We start from the raw sequence: 23,439 nt of genomic DNA on the forward strand, positions 1-23,439 counted from the left end.
GCTAAATACCTTTTAATTATATACATTGTTACTGAGATAAAAATAACAAAAAGTTTTAACAAAGTCAACAAGGCACTGAACATTTTGTCCCATACCTACTTCGCAGCCTCATACTGTGCCACCCTCCATTACTCTGAGAGATGCAGATTTCTCAGGGCTGGGGCACATACTATTTGATGTTCCTGGAACCATCTTCTTCTCTCTTCCCTAGTTAACTCCCAACTCATCCTCTCAAGTAACAGATCAGAGATAACTTTATGAGCAAACACCACTGGATGAAAAGTCCAGGTCAGTTATCCCTGTTACATCACTGAACAGGCATCAAAATTATTCCTTGGACAGACTTCTCAGTTAAGTAATAATGCATTTGATTATTTTCTGGTGTCTTGTCCCTTATACTAGATTCTAATTTCTCATGACAGCAAGCAGTATTGATGTATGGCCCAATAACGGATCCTAAAACCTAGCCCAGTACTTAATCTATACAAGGTATTTACTATTTGTCAAATAAATAGCATGGACTGAACTAGTGTGCATAAGAAACACTATAAATAGGCTGAGTGCAATAGCTCCCTCCAGTAATCTCAAGCATTTTGGGAGGCCCAGGTGGGCAGATCGCTTGAGCCTAGGAGTTTCAGACCAGCCTGGACAACAAGGCAAAATCCTGTCTCTATAAAAAAATTACAAACTAAGCCAGGCATAGTGGCGAATGCCTGTAGTCCCAGCTGCTTGGAAGGCATAGGAGGGAAGATTGCTTGACCCTGGGAAGCTATGGTTGCAATGAGTCATGATCACGCCACTGCATTCCAGCCTGGGCAATACAGCGAGACCCTAAATCAAAAGAGAGACGAAGAGAGAGACACACCCTAATGAGTAAGAAATCAGCAGTCATAGGACAGGGACGTTAGAAAAGGAGCACTAAAATAGTTTTCCAGTAGTAGAATTTAAATATCCAGACAGGTCACTAAGGATAAGGTATCAACAATTTTTTTCCATTAAAGAGAAAGGGTCTCATTGTGTTGCCAAGGCTGGTCTCAAACTCCTGGGTTCAAGTGATCCTCCCACCTCGGGCTCCCAAAGTGCTGGGATTATAGGCATGAGCCACTGTGCCTACTCAAGGTATCAAATTTTTAACACACTATTTTTTTCTTTTGAGACAGAGTCTCACTCTGTCGCCCAGGCTGGTGTGCAGTGGTGTGATCTTGGATCACTTGCAACCTCCGCATCCCAGGCTCAAGCAATTCTTCTGCCTCACCCTCCCCAGTAGCTGGAATTATAGGAGGATGCCAACACACCTGGCTAATTTTTATATTTTTAGTAAACACAGGGTTTCACCATGTTAGCCAGACTGGTCTCAAACTCCTGACCTCAGGTGATCCACCCGCCTTAGCCTCCCAAAGTGCTGGAATTACAGGTGTGAGCCACTGCGGCCAGCCAAGAAACTAAAATTTATAAAGGTTTTTAGGCACTTCACTATTCAAAATATAAAATCAAATCCAGGAATTCTACTTTGGAGAAACCATCCTTTTTAAAAAAAAAAAAAAAAAAAGAGGCATGGTGACTTACACATGTAATCCCAGTACTCTGGAAGGCCAAGGTGGGAGGATCTCTTGTTAAGCTCAGGATTTCAAGATCAGCCTGGGCAATATATGCAGACACTATCTCCACGCAAAAAAAAAAAAAAAAAAAAAAAAAAAAGCCATGTGTGGTGGCACACATCTGTGCTCCCAGCTATTCAGGATGCTGAGGTCGGATGACTGTTTGAGCCCTGGAGATCAAGGCTTCAGTGAGGCGCGGTTATGTCATTACACTCCAGCCTAGGCAACAGAATGAGATTCTGTCTCAGAAAAATAAATAAATAAACGAATAATAAAAATATGAAAAAAATCTCCACAAAGTGGAAAAGGCAAGCTGCAAAATATACAGTTCTGTCTGTGATAAAGGAAAGACGTGGAAGATGACTAAGAAGTATATATTTAGTCATGTAAATAAAAATATAATTTACACGAAAAAACATTATATATATATAAAAATATATTAATATCAGTCGGGTGTGCTGGCTCACGCCTGTAATCCAAGCACTTTGGGAGGCCAAGACCAGTGGTTCACTTGAGGTCAGGAGTTTGAGACTAGCCTGGTCAACATGGTGAAACCCCGTCTCTACTAAAATACAAAAATTAGCTGGGCGTGGTGGCACACACCTGTAATCCCAGCTACTCTGGAGTCTGAGGCAGGAGGACAATAGCTTAAACCCAGGAGGCAGAGGTTGCAGTGAGCCGAAATTGCGCCACTGCACTCCAGCATAGGTGACAGAGTAAGATTCCGTCTCAAAACAAAACAACAACAACAACAAAAATTAATATCAATTGGTTGCCTGCTGAAAGGAGTGAAGAATGTGGCAGATCACAGCAAAGTAGAGAGTAAGCTGATTTTTCTGAATCTCATCAACATCTGACTTTCACAACCTAAAATACATATATTAAAACTAAAATAAAATCACTGCCATCCTAACAGAAAAAAGGACAGCTCAAATCAAGTTTCAGGCCAGGTGCAGTGGCTCACGCCTATAATCCCAACACTTTGGGAGGCCGAGGAGGGAGGATCACCTGAGGTCAGGGGTTCAAAACCAGCCTGGCCAAAATCGTGAAACCCCCGTCTCTACTAAAAATACAAAACCTGGCCCAGCGTGGTGGCTCACGCTTGTAATCCCAGCACTTTGGGAGAACCAGGCAGGCAGATCATAAGGTGAGGAGATCAAGACCATTCTGGCTAACACGGTGAAACCCTATCTCTGCTAAAAATACAAAAAAAATTAGCTGGGCATGGTGGTGAGTGCCTGTAGTCCCTGCTACTCGGGAGGCTGAGGCAGGAGAACAGCGTGAACCCAGAAGGCGGAGCTTGCCACTCTGAGATGGCGCCACTGTACTCCAGCCTAGGCGACAGAGTGAGACTCCATCACAAAAAAAAAAAAAAAAAAATTAGCCACGCATGGTGGTAGGTGCCTGTAGTCCCAGCTACTTGGGAAGTGAGGCGGGAGAATCACCTGAACCCAGGAGGTGAAGGTTGCAGTGAGGCGAGATCATGCCACTCACTGCACTCCAGCCTGGGAGACAGAGCAGAAATTCTTCTCAAAAAATAACATAACATAACATAACATAACACAACACAACATAAAAAAATCAATCAATCAATCAAGTTTCAGCCCCATCCTTTAGAGTAATTTACAACTAAGGTACCTGAGATTCAAACACAACAATCAACTGAAAAATAAACAATAGCATTTAAAGGAAATACTCCAAATCAAAATTTTAAACTTCAAAATTATTAATAAGAACCATTTACAATTGTTTCAGATTTATATTATCAAAAATGATACAAACCTGATTAAAGTAGAAATATGTAAATATACTATAAGGTGATTCTGGACAATGTAAACATTAGAGAAATGGCCTAACACCTTCCTGGCATCAACAGAATAACTGAGAATGTTTAAATCAGCCAGGTGCAGTGGCTCATGCCTGTAATCCCCATACTTTGGAAGACTGAGGCAGGTGGATCACCTGACGTCAGGAGTTCAAGACCAGCCTGGCCAACATGTCGAAACCCCATCTCTACTAAAAATACAAAAATTAGGCCTGGTGCAGGGCTCATGCCTGTAATCCCAGCACTTTGGAAGGCTGACGCAGGCAGATCAACTGAGGTCGGGAGTTCCAGACGAATCTGACCAACATGAAGAAACCCCGTCTCTACTAAAAATACAAAATTAGCTGGGCATAGTGGCACATGCCTGCAATCCCAGTTACTCAGGAGGCTGAGCCAGAAAAATTGCTTGAACCCGGGAGGCAGAGGTTGCAGTGAGCCGAGATCACGCCATTGCAGGCTGGGCAACAAGAGCAAAACTCCGTCTCAGAAAAAATCAAAAATAAAAACAAAAATTAGCCAAGTGTAGTAGCAGGGGCCTGTAATCCCAGCTACTCAGGAGGCTGAGGCAGGAGAATCACTTGAACTCACAAGCCAGAGGTTGCAGCGAGCTGAGATTGCACCACCACAGACCAGCCTGGGCAACAAGAGCAAGACTCTGTCTCAAAAAAAAAAAAAAAAAAAAAAACGAGAGGTTTAAATCATAGAGTAAAACAAACTTTTAAAAGCCCCAAAAGATAAAATATGTAATACCAATTCATTCACGAAATGCTCCAAGGAAAAAAATACATTATTATTAAAGATAACAAAAATTGAGTTATTCTAAAGGCAACTGCCTTTAACATGTATAATCACTGCAAGTATTACCTTTCATTTTTGAATGTGTGTTAATCAACGGATCAGAACAAATCCTGCAGGGCCACCATGGGCGTCTCTTGAATTTTGCCCAGATGAGATCTCCAACTTCATACTTAAGCGGCGTAGACTTTTTCTTAGCTTGACACTTTAGACAGACAAAACATGGGACATCGGTAAGAATCAAAATCTTTTGAAACAGTATTATCATTCTTATTAGCCTTCTGAAAAAGCAATGTATGAAAAATTGAGAATGAAAACACTCTAGTCTAAAAAGAATTACAATAAGTACAAGTAAATTATTTCATCTTAATTGTTCATAACATAGCCCTTTATACATAGTTCTCAATTTATAATTGTTTTATATAATGAGTCTATCCGTATTCTGAAAATAAAATTAAGCTGGCTTTATTTTTAAAGAACTAAAAACAAACACAATAAAGAAAATCATCCCAAGGAAAAGATATCCTTGATCTAGTCCTTGGATCAAAACACAAAGGGGGGGAAAAAATGAAGAAAAAATTATAGAAAGAATTTTTAATAATATTAAGAGATTTCAGACCCTTCGGTATGTGATATTCTATATGTTTTTCAAATCAATATTTCTATTAGTATATTAACAATAGTAATAGCCAGGAGTGGTGGCACACGCCTGTAATCCCAGCTAACACTTTACTTTCAGACATAAGCCTCAGAGAAAATAGCAAAGTATTTTTCTAAATACTCATAGAAGTTCAATCTCCGGCCGGGCGCAGTGGCTCAAGCCTGTAATCCCAGCACTTTGGGAGGCCAAGGCGGGCGGATCACAAGGTCAGGAGATCGAGACCATCCTGGCTAACACGGTGAAACCCCATTTCTACTAAAAATACAAAAAACTAGCCGGGCGAGGTGGTGGGCGCCTGTAGTCCCAGCTACTCAGGAGGCTGAGGCAGGAGAATGGCGTAAACCCAGGAGGTGGAGCTTGCAGTGAGCCGAGATCGCACCACTGCACTCCAGCCTGGGGGACAGAGCAAGACCCTGTCTCAAAAAAAAAAAAAAAAAAAAAAAAAAAAAAGAAGTTCAATCTCATTAAAAATACTGGGATTGATGGGCACATTGGCTCACGCCTATAATCCCAGCACTTTGGGAGGCCAAGGCAGGTGGATCATCTGAGGTCAGGAGTTCATGACCAGCCTGGCCAACATGGTGAAACCCAGTTCTACTAAAAACATAAAAATTAGCCAGGAGTGTTAGCAGGCACCTGTAATCCCACCCAGCTACTTGGGAGGCTGAGGCAGGAGAATCACTTGAACCCGGGAGATGGAGGTCTCAGCACTACAGACTGGGCGACAGAGAGAGACTCTTTTTTTAAAAAAAATAAAAATAAAAATAAAAAAGGCCAGGTGCGGTGGCTCATGCCTGTAATCCCAGCACTTAGGGAGGCCGAGGCGGGCGGATCACAAGGTCAGGAGATCGAGACCATTCCAGTTAACACGGTGAAACCCCGTCTCTACCAAAACTACAAAAATTAGCTGGATGTGGTGGCAGGCGCCTGTAGTCCCAGCTTCTTGGGAGGCTGAGACGGGAGAACGTCATGAATCCAAAAGGCAGAGCTTGCAGTGGGGCGAGTTTGCACCACTGCACTCCAGCCTGGGAGACAAAGCAAGACTCTGTCTCAAAAAAAAAAAAAAACTGGGATTAGTTCCCATATATATAGAGCTACTAGAAAACGAAACAAGAACTACGTCTTACTTTATTTTAAACAGCTCTAAGTGGCCAGGCACAGTGGCTCACATCTGCAATCCCAGCACCCTGGGAGGCCAAGGTGGGCAGATAACTTGAGGCCAGGAGTTTGAGACCAGCCTGGCCAACACAGCGAAACCCCATCTCTGCTAAAAAGAGAAAAAATTACAAAAAATTGGCCAGGTATGGCAGCCCGTGCCTGTAATCCCAGCTACTCGGGAGGCTGACACAAGAGAATCGCTTGAATCCGGGAGGCAGAGGTTGCAATGAGCCAAGATTGCGCCACTGCACGCTGGCCTGGGCGACAGAGTTACACTCTGCCTCAAAAGAAAAAAGAATAAAATAAAATAAAATAAAATAAAAAGCCCTAAGGGGGCCAGATGCTGTGGTTCTTGCTTGTAAATTCCAGCACTTTGGGAGGCTGAGGCAACAGGATCACTCCAGCCTAGGAGTTTGAGATTAGCCTGGACAACATGTCAGACCCCGTCTCTACAAAAAATTAAAAAATTAGCTGGGCATGGTGGTGCATGCCTGTACTCCCAGCTGCTTGGGAGACTGAGGTAGGAGGATAGCTTGAGCCCAAGAGTTCGAGTCTGCAGTGGACCATGTTCATGCCTACTGCACTCCAGCCTGTGCTACAGAGCGAGATCTGCCTTAAAAAAAAAACCTAAGGGACCATTTTGATGGTTATCAGTTTGTAAATTCTCAAAAAGAATACGACTTCAAAGTTAATTGACTTTGAAACTTTAAGAGATGCCAAGAATCGATGGGAAAGACAAATATTTTATCTGTACTGAAAACTGAAATCTGAGTAGGTTCCAATAAATTTATGATATAATTTGATTTTTGATTATTTAAATATGATTTGGCAATCACTGCTAAATACAGAGCTTGCTTATTTATTCAAGTTCTAAATGACTTCAAATACATTAAGTAACATGATGTTTGCTACATGCAAGGCACTGTTCCTCTTAAACACATTGTTACCCATATTTTACTACATGCCTGTGGTTACATAGTTATTAAGTGACAGAAACAAGGAATCAAACCTGGGGAGATATAACTCCAGAGCCAAAATTCTTAAACCACTCTCCTGTTATCCAGTAACAATAAAACCTCATTGTTATTATATGCCTTATGACAAATTTAACCATAACCAATCTAGCACATGGTGTTGGCTGTCTTCTCCTCAGAGAACTTCTACAAAAAGATTACATTGTATTTTTGGAAGTATAATCATAAAATACATGCATTCAATAGACATGTCAGTGGTATCAGGTAAAGACAACAGCCAGAACCACAGAACCAGAGAAAGCAGTAATAAATCCTCTCTTCTGACTTCATCACAAACTGTCACCTTGGCCTCAGTTTCCTAAGCCACAAACTTGGGAAACTAGCACCTGCTCTATAATAAACCATCAAAACAAATACCTAGTAATTCAGCTCCCAGTATTTTAACCTCCCAAAATAATTCAAAGTAATTTCCTATAATTCCTAATTATAGGATAAGATATTTAAAGCAGGTTTTTGTTTGGTTGGTTTTTTTTTGTGTTTTTTTTTTTGAGACTGATTCTCACTCTGCCTCCCAGGCTGGAGTGCAATGGTGTAATCGTCACTCATTGCAACCTTTGCCTCCTGAGCTCAAGCCTTCCTCCCATCTCAGCGTTCCAATGCTCACCAACATGCCTGGAAAACTTTTGTATTTTTTCTACATATGGAATATAACCACGTTGCCCAAGCTGTTGAAGCAGTTTTTTGTTTTTGTTTTTGTTTTTTTTAATGACAAAAGTTAACATCCACCAAGAGATCGGTTTTAAAAAATTATGCTGGGGGCCGGGCGCGGTGGCTCAAGCCTGTAATCCCAGCACTTTGGGAGGCCGAGACGGGCGGATCACGAGGTCAGGAGATCGAGACCATCCTGGTTAACACGGTGAAACCCCGTCTCTACTAAAAAATACAAAAAAACTAGCCGGGCGAGGTGGCGGGCACCTGTAGTCCCAGCTACTCGGGAGGCTGAGGCAGGAGAATGGCGTAAACCCGGGAGGCGGAGCTTGCAGTGAGCCGAGATCCGGCCACTGCACTCCAGCCTGGGCGACAGAGCGAGACTCCGTCTCAAAAAAAAAAAAAAAAAAATTATGCTGGGAGCTGTGGTGGCTCAGGCCCGTTGTCCTGGTGCATAAGGAGGTGAGGCTGGGTGTTCAAGGTCAACCTGGGCAACACAGAAACTTCTCACCTATACAACCAAAAAAAAAAATTATGCTATGGCAACTCTATGAAATATGCTAAGTGAAGATGTCATATATTAAAGATAATAACACAGCTATACATACACTATATGTTATATGATCCATTATAAACTATGCTGAAGCAATAATGATGACCTTAAAAATTTTTTTAAATAAAGCCATTGAGAAACATAAATTTTTAAGTTTCGTTAAATTGATGGTACCATGAGTAAAGATTTTAACAAACCCCTATTTACTTCCTTCTATCTTGAAAAATTTACATGACCAAATAATATATGCAAACGCACTGGAAAAATACATCTACGTAAATATACATTAATACTTTCATTCATAGACAATAATAACCAAATCCAACTGATCTTAATAAATAAACTTAGAAACAGGCAAGAATTCCAGACCACAGAAAAGCTTCTAAACATGAAAACAGTGGAAATAAGAACAAGGGTTTAAAAAAGCAAGATGACTTTAAGACCAGCTTAAAAATTTTATCTTGCAGAGAGAGATGCCAAAATAAACCCTTTTAAGCCCATAATTTAACTACACACAAACTTAGTAAACACCTATGTACAAAGCTCAATAAGAGACACAAATAAGTCACAATTCCAGATCCCAAGACACTTGGGAAAAGAGATTAGAGAAGATGTGAGTAAAGAAGTGGCATCTTCCAGGCTTAGACTGGCAGGAGTGACAGATTTCAGAATGGCTTTTTCTAATATGTCTATAGGTTCAGTTGGAAATAATATACCGGTGCTAAGCCTTTTTATATATGGTATTGGGTTGAATTCTGTGTACACTGCCACCATACACACACACAAGATAAACACACACACAAGATAACCCAGCAGCTATGAATATGATCTTATTTGGAAGTAGGGTCTTTGCAGTTGATCAAGATGAAGTCACAAGGGTGGGCCTTAATTCAATACAACTGTTTCCTAATAAAATGGAGAAAATTGGAAACAAAGACAGGCACAAATAGAGGGAAGACAAAGTGAAAACACAGACAGAACACAATCTATTAAGCAAGGAAAGCCTGAGGTCAGACATTAGGAGAGGGGCAGGGGAAAGAGATAAACACTCACAGTCCTCAAAACAATGTGCTGACAACTTGAGTTTGTACTTCTACCTTCCCAAACTGAAAGAGAATTTCTACTGTTTAAGCCACCCAGTTTGTGGTACTGTGTTACAACAGCCCCCCAAAACTAATATACATACATTATCTTGCTTACCCCTCACAACCTTACAATATAGCATTATCTCAATTTTGCAGATAAAGAAACTGAGGCTCAAAAAGGTTAAGTCACAGGCCAGGTGCGGTGGCTCATGGCTGTAATCCCAGCACTTTGGGAGGCTGAGATGGGAGAATCACCAGAGGTCAGGAGTTCAAGACCAGCCTGGCCAACATGGTGAAACCCCATCTCTACTAAAAATACAAAGATTAGCCGAGCATGGTGGTGGGTGCCTGTAATCCCAGCTACTTGGGAAGCTGAGGCAGAAGAATCGCTTGAACCTGGGAAACGGAGGTTGCAGTGAGCCGAGATCGCACCTCTGCACTCCAGGCTGGGCAACAGAGATTCCATCTCAAAAAAAAAAGGTTAAGTCACAATTGTAAAGATTAGAATTTAAATCCATATCTGAATAACTCTAAAGACCATGTTTTTTGCATTAGAAATAAATATGGCTAGAATGTGTTTGCAAAGTGTTTTAAATCCAACCTAAAAGCTAACTCGATTTAAAACCTCCCATTATTTCTTTTTGTTTGTTGGTTTGTTTTCTGAGAGACACCCTCAGTCTGTCACCCAGGCTGGGGTGCAGTGGCATGTTGATTTCAGCAACTCGAATAGCTGGAACTAAAGGCACACGCCACCACACCCAGAAGACTTATTTTTAATAGAGATAAGGTCTCCTGTGTTCCCCAGGCTGCTAACTCCTGGTCTCAAGCAATCTTCCCACTTTGTCCTCCCAAAAGGGCTGGGATTACAGGCCTGAGCCAACGCGGCCAGCTTATATTCCTTCTTTATTTCATTGACAATGTTGTATCACTTTACATTAAACTAACCCAGAAAAGTTCATCACTACCAGCTTCGAAAATCATTAAAGGCTTAACACATCTCTACAATTCTAACTAAGAAGTGGCTCTTGAGCCAAGAGCTCTGTTTAAAGGAATTTTAGATGAGATCTTTACTTTCACTAATGAATTTTTCTAGCAACAGTTACAAATCAAACCTATGTTGCACTTCTGAGGATTAATAAAAAAAAAAAAAAACCTAAACTGGTTCAACTATTTCCTGGTCATATGGGATATGCTTCCTGTTTCGATGTAAATTGAACATAGTCCTTGGATACCAATCTCTTCCCAGACATATCCAAAAATTACAGTTGAGCTAAATATTAAAAAATAGCCATAGTGCAACAATTTTTTCTTTATCGTTTCTGAGACAGGGTCTCCCTATGTAATGCAGGCTGGAGTGCAGTAGTGCGATCACAGCCTACTGTAGCTTCCACCTCCTGGGCTCAAGCAATCCTTCCCCCTCAGGCTCTCAGGTAGTTGGGATTACAGACACGTACCACCACACCAGACTGATTTTTATATATATATATAACATTATATTAAATATTAAGTATATTTTGTGTGTGTGTATGTGTATACGTATTTGTTTTTTTGTGTGTTTTTGAGACAGAGTCTTGCTCTCACCCCCAGGCTGGAGAGCAATGGTGCGATCTTGACTCACTGCAACCTCCGCCTCCTGGGTTCAAGCGATTCTCCTGCCTCAGCCTCCGAGTAGCTGGGATTACAGGCACCCGCCACCATGCCTGGCTAATTTTTGTATTTTTAGTAGAGACAGGGTTTCGCCATGTTGGCCAGGCTGGTCTCGAACTCCTGAACCTCAGGTGATCCACCAGCCTCTGCCTCCCAAGTGCTGGGATCATAGACGTGAGCCACAGCACCTGGCATTTACATATTTTTTGTAGAAACGGGGTTTCATCATGTTGCCCAGGCTGGTTCAAACTCCTGAGCTCAATCAATCCACCCAACTCGGCCTCCTAAAGTACTGGGATTACAGGCATGAGCCACTGCCACTGCACCCAGCCACAGTTTTTTTGTTTGTTTTTGAGATGGAGTCTCGCTTTGTCGCCCAGGCTGGAGTGCAGTGGCACCATCTCAGCTCACTGCAAGCTCCGCCTCCTGGGTTCACGCCATTCTCCTGCCTCAGCCTCCGAGTAGCTGGGACTACAGGCACACACCACCACGCCCGGTTAATTTTTTGTATTTTTAGTAGAGACGGGGTTTCATCGTGTTAGCCAGGATGGTCTCGATCTCCTGACCTCGTGATCCGCCTGCCTCGGCCTCCCAAAGTGCTGGGATTACAGGCGTGAGCCACCACGCTCGGCCAGCCACAGTTTTTTAAAAAAAACTTCCTGAGAATCTATAGTGATACACAACTTGAGGTAAAGACGAGGGGAAGTGGGAGAAGCACTAATGCTTTACATAACAATTATCATAGAAATTATCACAACTCTAAGGACTCAGTTATTGTTTTAGTTACCAAAAACTCCCATAAAATTAAGTTGTTATAAAGAGATGACAGCAATATACAAGACAAAAACATACCTGTTTAGATGCTTGACTTATATGATATCCAAAGCCTACTAAAACTTTTCCACAGCTTAAACGACCCATATTTAAGAATAAGGTCATCAAATCAAACCAAGTATAAATACATAATCTTATTTATAAACAAGAAAAGGCCTGGCCTGGTGGCTCAGGCCTGCAATCCTAGCACTGTGGGAGGCCAAGGTGGGTGATCGCTCGAGGCCAGGATTTCAAGATCAACCTTGGCGAGATCCTATCCTTGCACAAACACACACACATGCCAGGCAGACATGGTAGCTCACGCCTGTAGTTTCAGCAACTTGGGAGGGTAGGCTGGGAGGAACGCGTGAGCTTGGGAAGTCAAGGCTGAACTGAGCCATGACTGCGCCGCTGCACAGCAGCCTAAGTGACAGAGTGAGCTCCTGTCTCCAAGGGAAAAAAACAAAAACCCAAAACAAATAACTAGAATATATGAGGATATCAAACAACTCTAAAGGAAAAATATAACAATCAAATTAAACAGTTTTCCTAAAAATGGACAAAAGACCTGAATAGAAAATACTCAAAAAGACATACAAATGGCAAACAAGAATATGAAAAGGTGCTCAGTATCACTGCTCATCAGAGAAATGCAAATCAAAACTATAATGAGATACCATCTCAAACAGATAAAATGGCTTTTATCCAAAAGACAGAAAATAATAAATGCTGGCAAGGATGTGCATAAAGGTGGGAATGTAAATTAGTACAAATCTAGAGAACAGTTTGGAGGTTTCTCAAAAAACTACAAATAGAGCTACCATATGATCCAGAAATCCCATGACTAGCTATATAGAGAAAAGAAAGGAAATCAGTATTTCAAATAGGCACCTGCCCTCCCATGCTTATTGCAGCACTGTTCACAATAGCCAAGACTTGGAAATAACCTAAGTGTTCAACAGATGAATAAAGAAAGAAAATGTGGTACATATACACAATGGAGTGCTATTCAGCCACGAAAAAGAATGAGATCCCATCATTTGCAACAACATAGATGGAACTGGAGATCATTATGTTAAGATGAAATAAGCCAGGTACAGAAAGACCAACTTCATGTGTTCTCACTTATTTGTGGGAACTAAAAATTAAAACAATAGAACTCCTGCTGATAGACAACAGAAAAATGATTACTAGAGGCTAGGAAGGGAAGTAGAAAGATGGAGGTAAGTGAGGATGGTTAAAGAAAACAAAAGAATAGATGATTCAGTAAGGTAAGTCAAAAAAAAAAGTTAGAAATAATGAGTAAGAACTAGAATTTGATAGCACAACAAGTTGATAATAATTTAACTGTATATTTTAAAATAAGAAAAAGGGTATAATTGGATTGCTTGTAACACAAAGGATAAATCCTTGAGGGGATGGTAACTCCATTTACCCTAATATAATTACACATTGCATGTCTGTACCAAAATATCTCATGTATACTGCAAATATATATACCTATGTACATACAAACATTGAAAATAAAGTTTTTTCTTAAACATAGAATGACCATATGATGCAGTAATTCTACTCCTAGGTATACAATACCCAAGAAAAATGAAAACACATGTCCACACAAAAACTTGTAAAAGCAGACCTTGGAGATTAATATAGGTTTGGTTTCAAGACCACCACAACAATGCAAATATTGTGATAAAGTGAGTAATGAAAATGCTTCAATCTCACAGTACATATATAAAAGTTAGATTTACACTATACGGTAGTCTGTTTGTGTACAATAGCATTATAGATTAAAAATAACAAATTAAGAAGCTTTGTTTTATTCAGTGTATGAATTTGGGGGAAAAAATATATAGTGCTAAAAGAAAAGAACATCCAGCCTGGGCAATATAACAAGAACTCATCACCGGCCGGGCGCGGTGGCTCAAGCCTGTAATCCCAGCACTTTGGGAGGCGGAGACGGGTGGATCACGAGGTCAGGAGATCGAGACCATCCTGGCTAACACGGTGAAACCCCGTCTCTACTAAATATTACAAAAAACTAGCCGGGCGAGGTGGCGGGTGCCTGTAGTCCCAGCTACTCGGGAGGCTGAGGCAGGAGAATGGCGTGAACCCAGGAGGCAGAGCTTGCAGTGAGCCGAGATCTGGCCACTGCACTCCAGCCTGGGCGACAGAGCAAGACTCCGTCTCAAAAAAAAAAAAAGAGCTCATCACCAAAAAAACGAACAAAAAAAAGTAACCCCTTAACTGAGGCTGGTTGTGGGCGTTCACACCTGTACACCCGGCACTTTCCGAGGCCAAGGCAGGAAGACTGCTTGGGCCTAGGACTTTAGGTCCATACTTGGCAATGTAAGTGAGACCTCATCTTCATTTAAAAAAACAAAAAAAGAGGCCAGGCGCAGTGGTTCATGCCTGTAATCCCAGCACTTTGGGAGGCCAAGGTGGGCAGATCACCTGAGGTCAGGAGTTCGAGACCAGCCTGACTAAAGTGGCGAAACCATGTCTACTAAAAATACAAAAATTAGCCAGGCGTAGTGGCGGGCACCTGTAATCCCAGCTACTCGGGAGGCTGAGGCAGGAGAATCGCTTGAACCCAGGAGATGGAGGCTGCAGTGAGCTGAGATTGCGCCATTGCACTCCAGCCTGGGTGACAGAGCGAGTCCCCATTTAAAAAAAATAAAAATAAAATAAAAATTTTTAAAAAGGGGGAGAGGAGGGGAGAAAAAAAAAAGCCAGTCTTAGTTGGGGGTGCTGGCACAACCTTGTAGTTCTAGGCAAAACTTTAATCACTTAAGTCCAGGATTTTCAGGTTACATACAGCAAGCTACAGTCGTATCACTGTACTTGAGCCTGGGAAAGAAAGCAAAACCCTGTCTCTAAAAAATGATCATCTGAGCTGCAACCTTTATGCTGATGGAGGGTCTTGCCTCAATGTTCAAGGTTGCTTGCTGAAGGTCAGAATGGCTGTGGCAATTTCTGGTTTGTTTGCTTTTGCTGAGACAGAGTCTCACTCAACTGTTGCCCAAGCTGGAATGCAGTCGGACAAAAACAACTCACTGTAGCCTCTGCCTTCCGGGTTCCTGCAGTCCTCTACCATTGGCCTCTCGAGTAAGTGGGACTAAAAGTGCATACCACTAAGACCAGCTAATTTTTAAATTTTTTTTCTTGTTTTTTTTGAGACAGACTCTCGCTCCGTCACCCAGGCTGGAGAGCAGTGGCGCGATCTCTGCTCACTGCAAGCTCCGCCTCCCGGGTTCATGCCATTCTCCTGCCTCAGCCTCCCAAACAGTGGGGCTACAGGCGCTCGCCACCATGCCTGGCTAATTTTTTATCTTTTTAGTAGAGACGGGGTTTCACCGTGTTAGCCAGGATGGTCTTGATCTCCCGACCTCGTGACCCACCCACCTCGGCCTCCCAAAGTGCTGGAATTACAGGCGTGAGCCACCGTACCTGGCTAATTTTTTAAATTTTTATGTTTCCCTGGATGGCCTCAAACTCCTGGGCTCAAGCAATCCACCCTCCTTGGCCTCTCAAGGTGCTGGGATTACAGGAAATAGCACAGAACCCACTATTTCTTAAAGTAAGACCACAATGTGGCCAAGCACAGTGGCTCACACCTGTAATCCCAGCACTTTAGGAGGCCAAGAAGGGCAGATCACTTGAGGTCAGGAGTTCAAAACAGCTTAGACAACATGGCAAAACCCCATCTCTACAAACACTACAAAAATTAGCCAGGCCTGGTGGCAGGCGCCTGTAATCCCAGCTACTCAGGAGGCTGAGGCAGGAAAATCACTTGAACCCAGGAAGCAGAGGTTGCAGTGGGCTGAGATTGCGCCAATGCGCTCCAGCCTGGGTGACAAGGTGAGAACCTGCCACAAACACAAACACACACACACACACACACACACACAAAATGAAGTTTCCTACATGGACTGACTCTTCCTTTCATGATTTCTCTGTAGCATTCAATGTCATTTGATAGTATTTTACACACAATAGAGCTTCTTCCTCTCTTTTTGGGTGTTTTTTGGAGACAGTCTTGCTCTGTCACTGTCACCCAGGATGGAGTGCAGTGGCACAATCTCGGCTCACTGCAAACTTCCTTCCCGGGTTCAAGTAATTCTCATACTTCAGCCTCTTGTGTAGCTGGGACTACAGGCATGTGCCACCATGCCCGGCTAATTTTTAGTAGAGACAGGGCTTCACCATGTTGGCCAGGCTGGTCTCTTGAACTCCTGGCCCCAGGCGATCTGCCCACCTCAGCCTCCCAAAGTGCTAGGATTATAGGTGTGAGCCACCACACCTGGCCTAGAGCTTCTTGCAAAAGTGGAGTCAGTCCCCTCAAACCTGGATACTACTTTATCAACTTGTTTCATGATATTCCAATTAATCTGTTGTCATTTCAACAATATTCACATCATTTTTACCAGGAGTAGATTATACCTTAAGAAACCACATTTTGGCACGGCACGGTGGCTCACACCTGTAATCCCAGCACTTTGGGAGGCCGAGGTGGGTGGATCACAAGGTCAAGAGATCGAGACCATCCTGGCTAACAGGGTGAAACCCTGTCTCTATTAAAAACACAAAAAATTAGCCAGGTAGGTGCCCATAGTACCAGCTACTCGGGAGGCTGAGACAGGAGAATGGCGTGAACCTGGGAGGCGAAGTTTGCAGTGAGCCGAGATCACACCATTGCACTCCAGCCTGAGCTACAGAGAGACACTCCGTCTCAAAAAAACAAAAAACAAAACAAAACAAAAAAACACATTTTTTGCTCATCTAGAAAATACAACTCTTTATCTGTTAAAATATCATCAGCCGGGCGCAGTGGCTCACGCCTATAATCCCAGCACTTTGGGAGGCCAAGGTGGGTGGATCACTTGAGGTCAGGAGTTTGAGACCCGCCTGGCAAACATGGTGAAACCCTGTCTCTACTAAAAATACAAAAAAAATTAGCAGGGCGTGGTGGTATGTGCCTGTAATCACAGCTATTTGGGAGGCTGAGGCAGGAGAATCACTTGAATCCAGGAGGAAAAGGTTGCAGTGAGCCACTGCACTCCAGCCTGGGCAACACAGCGAGACTCTGTCTTTTTTTAAGAAAAAAAGATTTCTGGCCGGGCGCGGTGGCTCAAGCCTGTAATCCCAGCACTTTGGGAGGCCGAGACGGGCGGATCACGAGGTCAGGAGATCGAGACCATCCTGGCTAACACGGTGAAACCCCATCTCTACTAAAAAGTACAAAAAACTAGCCGGGTGAGGTGGCGGGCGCCTGTAGTCCCAGCTACTCCGGAGGCTGAGGCAGGAGAATGGCGTAAACCCAGGAGGAGGAGCTTGCGGTGAGCAGAGATCTGGCCACTGCACTCCAGCCTGGGTGACAGAGCCAGACTCCATCTCAAAAAAAAAAAAAAAAAAAAAGAAAAAAAGATTTCTTCTTTTTTTAAGAAATAAATAAAATTTAAAAATACATATATAAATATAAATATAAAAAATTAAAAAATATTTCTTCTTTTAAGAAATAAATAAAATAAAAAATAAAAATACAAAAATTAGCCAGGCATGTTGGTGGGTGCCTGTAATCCCGGCTACCCAGGAGGCTAAGGCAGGAGAACTGCTTGAATGAACCCTAGAGGTGGAGACTGCAGTCAGCCCAGACGACACCACTGCACCCCAGCCTGAGCGACAGAGCAAGTCTCAAAAATAATAATAATAATATTAATTATATCTTAATAGACTACTCTAAAGAATAGAATTAACAATTTCTTAACAGCCCAGACATACCTGATTGGCCTCCTTCCCCATCTCCCACATACCACACCAACTTATTTCCAACTCTAAGAATGTATTTTACAATTAATCATTTAATCAATTCCTCTGGACTTTTCAAAATCCTTCTGTTGAAATTCCATCACAGAGGTAGTTTTCAAATTGTGTTCCTCTGAGATAGTGCTCACGAGAGCCCCTTGCAGGCTACCCCAGAGGGTGATAAGAAAACTGGCTGCTCCCTCCACACTCCAAATCAAAGCAGCTCCATCTTTTTTTCTACGTTTTATACTTGTGTTCTGTGTATGATTTCATTTGAAGCATAAGAATTTAAAAAACAAAACTAGCTGGGCGTGGTGGCTCATGCCTATAATCCCAGCACTTTGGGAGGCCGAGGCGGGCGGATCACCTCAGGTTGGGAGTTCGAGACCAGTCTGACCAACAGGGAGAAACCCTGTCTCTACTAAAAATACCAAATTAGCCAGGCGTGGTGGCGCATGCCTGTAATCCCTGCTACTCGGGAGGCTGGGCAGGAGAATCGCTTGAATCCAGGAGGCGGAGGCTGTGGTGAGCTGAGATCCTGCCATCGCACTTCAGCCTGGGCAGCAAGAGTGAAACTCCGTCTCAAAAAAAAAAAAACTTAAGTCCAAGGTCCTAGGATGACAAATAAGGCTCTTCCTAATCTGACTCCTAGGAAAAACTATGACCAAGTTGCATCACAGGATTTACACTTTGTAGTTCACATAAATCTGATGCTATCACACCTCCATGCACTTGATCATACTTTTCAATCTAAGGCACGCTTCATTTTCCTATCTGGCTGATAGCTACTTATACTTCATAACTCAGCTCAAAGAAACAACTCTTGGGTCTACTTTACCCCTACTTAAGACTCTGGATCCCCCTGTGCATACCTCTTATTACTGCACTTGACACATTACATTAATATCACACTCTAACAGTCTCAACTGCAGAGGCAATAATCTTATTTTATATTCATTTTTTTGTCTTATTGATGTTTTAAACTCCAGCACCTACGCAGTACTCAATAAAAATGTGCTAAACCAAACACCTTCAACAAAGCACTTTTTAATGTTCTTAAAAACAAACATTAAACAAGGATCACTTAAGCCCAGGAGGTCGAGGATGCACTGAGCTGTGATCACTCCGCTGCACTCTAGCCTCAGTGACAGGGTGACACCCTGTCTCAACAACAACAAAACCTTTTAACTATAAATTATAAATTTATTTTTTATTTTTTAGGGTTTTCTTAAAATCCTTATAAGTTTAAAACATGTCTATTAAAGGCCAGGTGTGGTGGCTTATGCCTGTAATCCCAGCACTTTGGGAGGCCGAGGCAGGTGGATCACCTGAGGTTGGGAGGTCAAGACCAGCCTGACCAACATTGAGAATCCCCATCTCTACTAAAAATGCAAAATTAGCCAGGCGTGGTGGCCCATGCCTGTGATCCTAGCTACTTGGGAGGCTGAGGCAGGAGAATCACTTGAACCTGGGAGGCGGAGGTTGTGGTGAGCCGAGATTGGGCCATTGCACTCCAGCCTGGGCAGCAACAGCAAAACTCCGTCTCATCAATCAATCAATCAAACATGTCTGTTAAAATATTTTAATGCACCCAGGTGTGGGGCTCACATCTATAATTCAGGCATTTTGGGAGGCCAAGGTCAGCAGATCACTTGAGGCCCAAGAGTTTGAGGCCAGCCTGGCCAACATGATGAAACTCTGTCTCTACTAAAAACACAAAAAATTAGCCAGGTGTGGCGGCACATGTCTGTAGTCCCAGCTACTCAGGAGGTTGTAGTATGAGAATCACTTGAAACTAGAAGGTGGAGGTGCAGTGAGCTGAAATTGCTCCACTGCACTCCAGCCTGGGAAACAGAGTAAGACTCTATCTCAAAAATAATAATAATTTAATGCAATTTTTTGCATTAACAGAATATGCAAAAAAAATAAGCAAAAAGCAAAAACAAATAGCTCTAAAATATTAACTGAAATAAAGGTTTCTTTAAAAGGCAATTTGAGAGAGTAATCAGAGCAGAGAGAAAACTCTGGGCACTCGTTGACAGGAAGAGTTCCCACACATATAGGTTCTCACACATATAGTTGTGAACATACAATCTAATACTGATTTGGTTTTTTTTTTCTTTGAAAGACAGGGTGTGAATCTGTCACCTGGGCTGGAGTGCAGTGGCACCATCATTGTTCACTCCAGCCTCAACCTCCCAGGCTCAAGCGATCCTTCTTGTTGTTGCTGTTGTTTTGTTTTTTGTTTTTTTGGGAGAAACAGTCTCGCTCTGTCAACCAGACTGGAGTGGGGTGGTACAATCTCAGCTCACTGCAACCACCGCCTCCAAGGTTCAAGCGATTCTCCTGCCTCAGCCTCTCGAGCAGCTGGGAGGCATGCACCACCACACCTGGCTAATTTTTGTTTTTGTTTTTGTTTTTTTTTTTGAGACGGAGTCTTGCTCTGTGCCCCAGGCTGGAGTGCAGTGGCGGGATCTCGGCTCACTGCAAGCTCCGCCTCCCGGGTTTACGCCATTCTCCTGCCTCAGCCTCCCGAGTAGCTGGGACTACAGGCGCCCGCCACCACGCCCGGCTAATTTTCTTGTATTTTTAGTAGAGACGGGGTTTCACTGTGTTAGCCAGGATGGTCTCGATCTCCTGACCTCGTGATCCGCCCGTCTCGGCCTCCCAAAGTGCTGGGATTACAGGCATCAGCCACTGTGCCAGGCCTAATGCTTGCTTGATATTTGCCTTTCTCACTTTACTGAAGGATCCATGAGGGCAGACACAATGTCTATTCTGCTCATCACAGTACTCCCAGCACTTAAAACACTGCACAGCTATACTCCAGCCTGGACAACAGAGACGCTGTCTCAAAAACAAAACAAAACAGTGCATAGCACATAATTAAATTAATGAGTAAGAAAGTAATTTGTGACACCTGTAATCAGTTCTTTCACATGTAATATAACAGAATCCTCACAAGAATTCTGGTAAGGGGGTATTGTTTCCCTTTACAACTGAAACATCCAAAACAAAAAGTTTCCAATTAATTACTGAGCTCAATTCTGACTGACCCCCAAGAAATGGATATCTGCCACTCCTCCAGAACTCTAGAAATTGGACCTGGACTCTAGACTACACCCTCGAGTTAAAGAATCCTAAGGCTTTTTGGCAAAATATAAAACAAAGTTGTTATAAGCTCTTCCAACACAATGTATCCCTTATAGGAATGAGCCTTTCTAGGTTTTAACTGTACCAATAATCAGGAAAAGTAATGACACAACCAAATTTTACAGATTTCTGGTAAATGCAGATTATATACTAATTATACAGTTGTGAACATTAATAGAACAATCATGGGATCGGGTGTGGTGGTGTGTGCCTATGGTACTAGCTACTCAGGAGGCTGAAGTGAGAGGACTGCTTAAGCCCAGTTCAGGACTGCAGTAAGCCATGACTGCCACGGCACTCTAGCCTGGGCCACAGAGCAAGATACTGTCACTTAAAAAAAAAAAAAAAAAAAGACCAGGCACGGTGGATCACACCTGTAATCCCAACACAGCACTATGGGATTCAAAAATTGCTTGAACCTGGGAAGTGGAGGTTGCGGTGAGCCGAGATCGTACCATTGCACTCCAGCCTGGGCAAAAAGTGTGAAACTCCATCTCAAAAAAAAAAAGCAGGGGCCGGGCGCGGTGGCTCAAGCCTGTAATCCCAGCACTCTGGGAGGCCAAGATGGGCGGATCACGAGGTCAGGAGATCGAGACCATCCTGGCTAACACGGTGAAACCCCGTCTCTACTTAAAAAATACAAAAAACTAGCCGGGCAAGGTGGCGGGCGCCTGTAGTCCCGCTACTCGGGAGGCTGAGGCAGGAGAATGGCGTAAATCCGGGAGGCAGAGCTTGCAGTGAGCCGAGATCCGGCCACTGCACTCCAGCCCGGGCGACAAAGCGAGACTCCGTCTCAAAAAAAAAGGAAGAATCATCAAGTATCTTAGATTTTAATCCCTCAATTTCAAAACACTGAAGTCACTGAAATGTTATGATTTTTGCAATCGGGCCGGGCGCAGTGACTAAGGCCTGCAATCCCAGCACTTTGGGAGGCCGAGACAGGTAGATCACTTCAGGTCAGGAGTTCCAGACCAGCCTGGTCAACATGGTAAAACCCTGTCTCTATTAAAACTACAAAAATTAGCTGGGCATGGTGGCAGGTGGCCATGTGCCTGTAATCCCAACTACTCAGGAGGCTGAGGCAGGAGAATCACTTGAACCCAGGAGGCAGAGGTTGCAGTGAGCCGAGATCCCGCTACTGCACTCCAGTATGGGCGACAGGGCAAGACTCCATCCCCCAAAAAAAAAAAAAAAAAAAAAAATTTTTGCAATCGAATAATGTTTATATCACAAACATGCTTTGTTGTAAAATAGAAACAGGATGTATCTATCACCTGCCATCCGGAGACTATTTTATTAATAAAACTACTCTGGATGTTACTATTTTCATACAAAGTATCATTTTCCATATAGCTTAAATGATATGACACTATTACATTCAAGGCTATAATATTATTTGCTTTTCCAAAAATAACCTCTGAAGAAGGCTTCCAAATACTTTATTTTTTTATTTTAAGGCAGGGTCTCATTCTGTAACTCAGGCTAACGTGCTGTGGCCCAATCACAGCTCACTGCAACCTACACTTATTGAGCTCAAGTGATCCTCCCACCTCAGCCCCACCAAGCAGCTGGGACTAATGACACGTGCCACCAGCCTAGCTAATTTTTAATTTTTTTTTTAGAGATGAGGTTTTGCCATGTTGCCATGGCTGGTTTCAAACTCCTGGGTTCAAGCGATCCTGCCTCACAAAGTGCTGAGATTACAGGTGTGAGCCACGTGCCCAGCCTCAAAAAGACTGTAACATATATGCATTCAAATTTTCTTCCCACTCACTGCTGAAATAAATTACAGAAAATTAAGCATAACTTTTTGTGACATTTGTCCAAATCTTCTGTGACCACATTTGCCCAAAATTAAATCAATGATATAATAAATACGATGGCTTAAAAGTCAGATAAGGCCAGGCTCCTACCTGTAATCCCAGCACTTTGGAAGGCCAAGGGGGGCAGATCACCTGAGCTCAGGAGTTTCATACCAGCCTGGTCAACATGGTGAAACCCCATCTCTACCAAATACAAAGAAAACTTAGCCAGACATTGTAGTGGGCGCCTGTAATCCCAGCTACTCAGGTGGCTGAGGCAGAAGAATCGCTTGAACCCAGGAGACAGGGGTTGCAGTGAGCCGAGATCACGCCTTTGCACTCCAGTCTGGGTGACAAGAGCAAGACTCCGTGTTGAAAAAAAAAAAGTCAGGTAAGTATTTTGGGCAATGGTGCATTGATTATATGATAATTTTCTGGCCAGGTGCAGTGGCTCACACCTGTAATCCCAACACTTGGGGAGGCCAAGGCGATGGGATCACCTGAGGTCAGGAGTTTGAGACCAGCCTCGCCAACATGGCGAAACCCCATCTACTAAAACTACAAAAATTAGCTGGGCATGGTGGCGTGCACCTGTAATCCCAGCTACTTGGGAGGCTGAGGCAAGAAAATTGTTTGAACCCAGGAGGCGGAGGCTGCAGTCAGCCAAGATCGCGTCACTGCACTCCAGCCTGGGCAAAAGAGCAAGATTCCAGCTCAAAAAAATTTTTTTAATTTTAAAAAATGATTTTTTTAAAAGTATGTTTTTAAAAATGATTTTTTAAAAAATTATTTAGCTGGGTGCGGTGGCTCACGCCTGTAATCCCAGCACTTTGGGAGGCCGAGACGGGCGGATCACGAG

The 23,439-nt window shown here is 43.0% G+C and overlaps 1 protein-coding gene across 10 annotated transcripts in view; it reads right to left on the bottom strand.

Moving 5' to 3' along the window:
- NSD1 (nuclear receptor binding SET domain protein 1) overlaps positions 1-23,439 on the bottom strand; it is a 172,729-nt gene that overhangs the window by 105,448 nt on the left and 43,842 nt on the right. For all 10 annotated transcript variants that reach the window (XM_073010487.1, XM_073010485.1, XM_008015407.3 and 7 more), the window contains one exon: positions 4,288-4,423. In XM_073010487.1, coding sequence (XP_072866588.1) covers positions 4,288-4,423 — 136 coding nt within the window. The remainder of the gene's footprint in view (positions 1-4,287; positions 4,424-23,439) is intronic.

This window comes from Chlorocebus sabaeus, chromosome 23, assembly GCF_047675955.1.
Source record: "Chlorocebus sabaeus isolate Y175 chromosome 23, mChlSab1.0.hap1, whole genome shotgun sequence".
In the NCBI taxonomy this organism is placed as follows: Eukaryota; Metazoa; Chordata; class Mammalia; order Primates; family Cercopithecidae; genus Chlorocebus; species Chlorocebus sabaeus.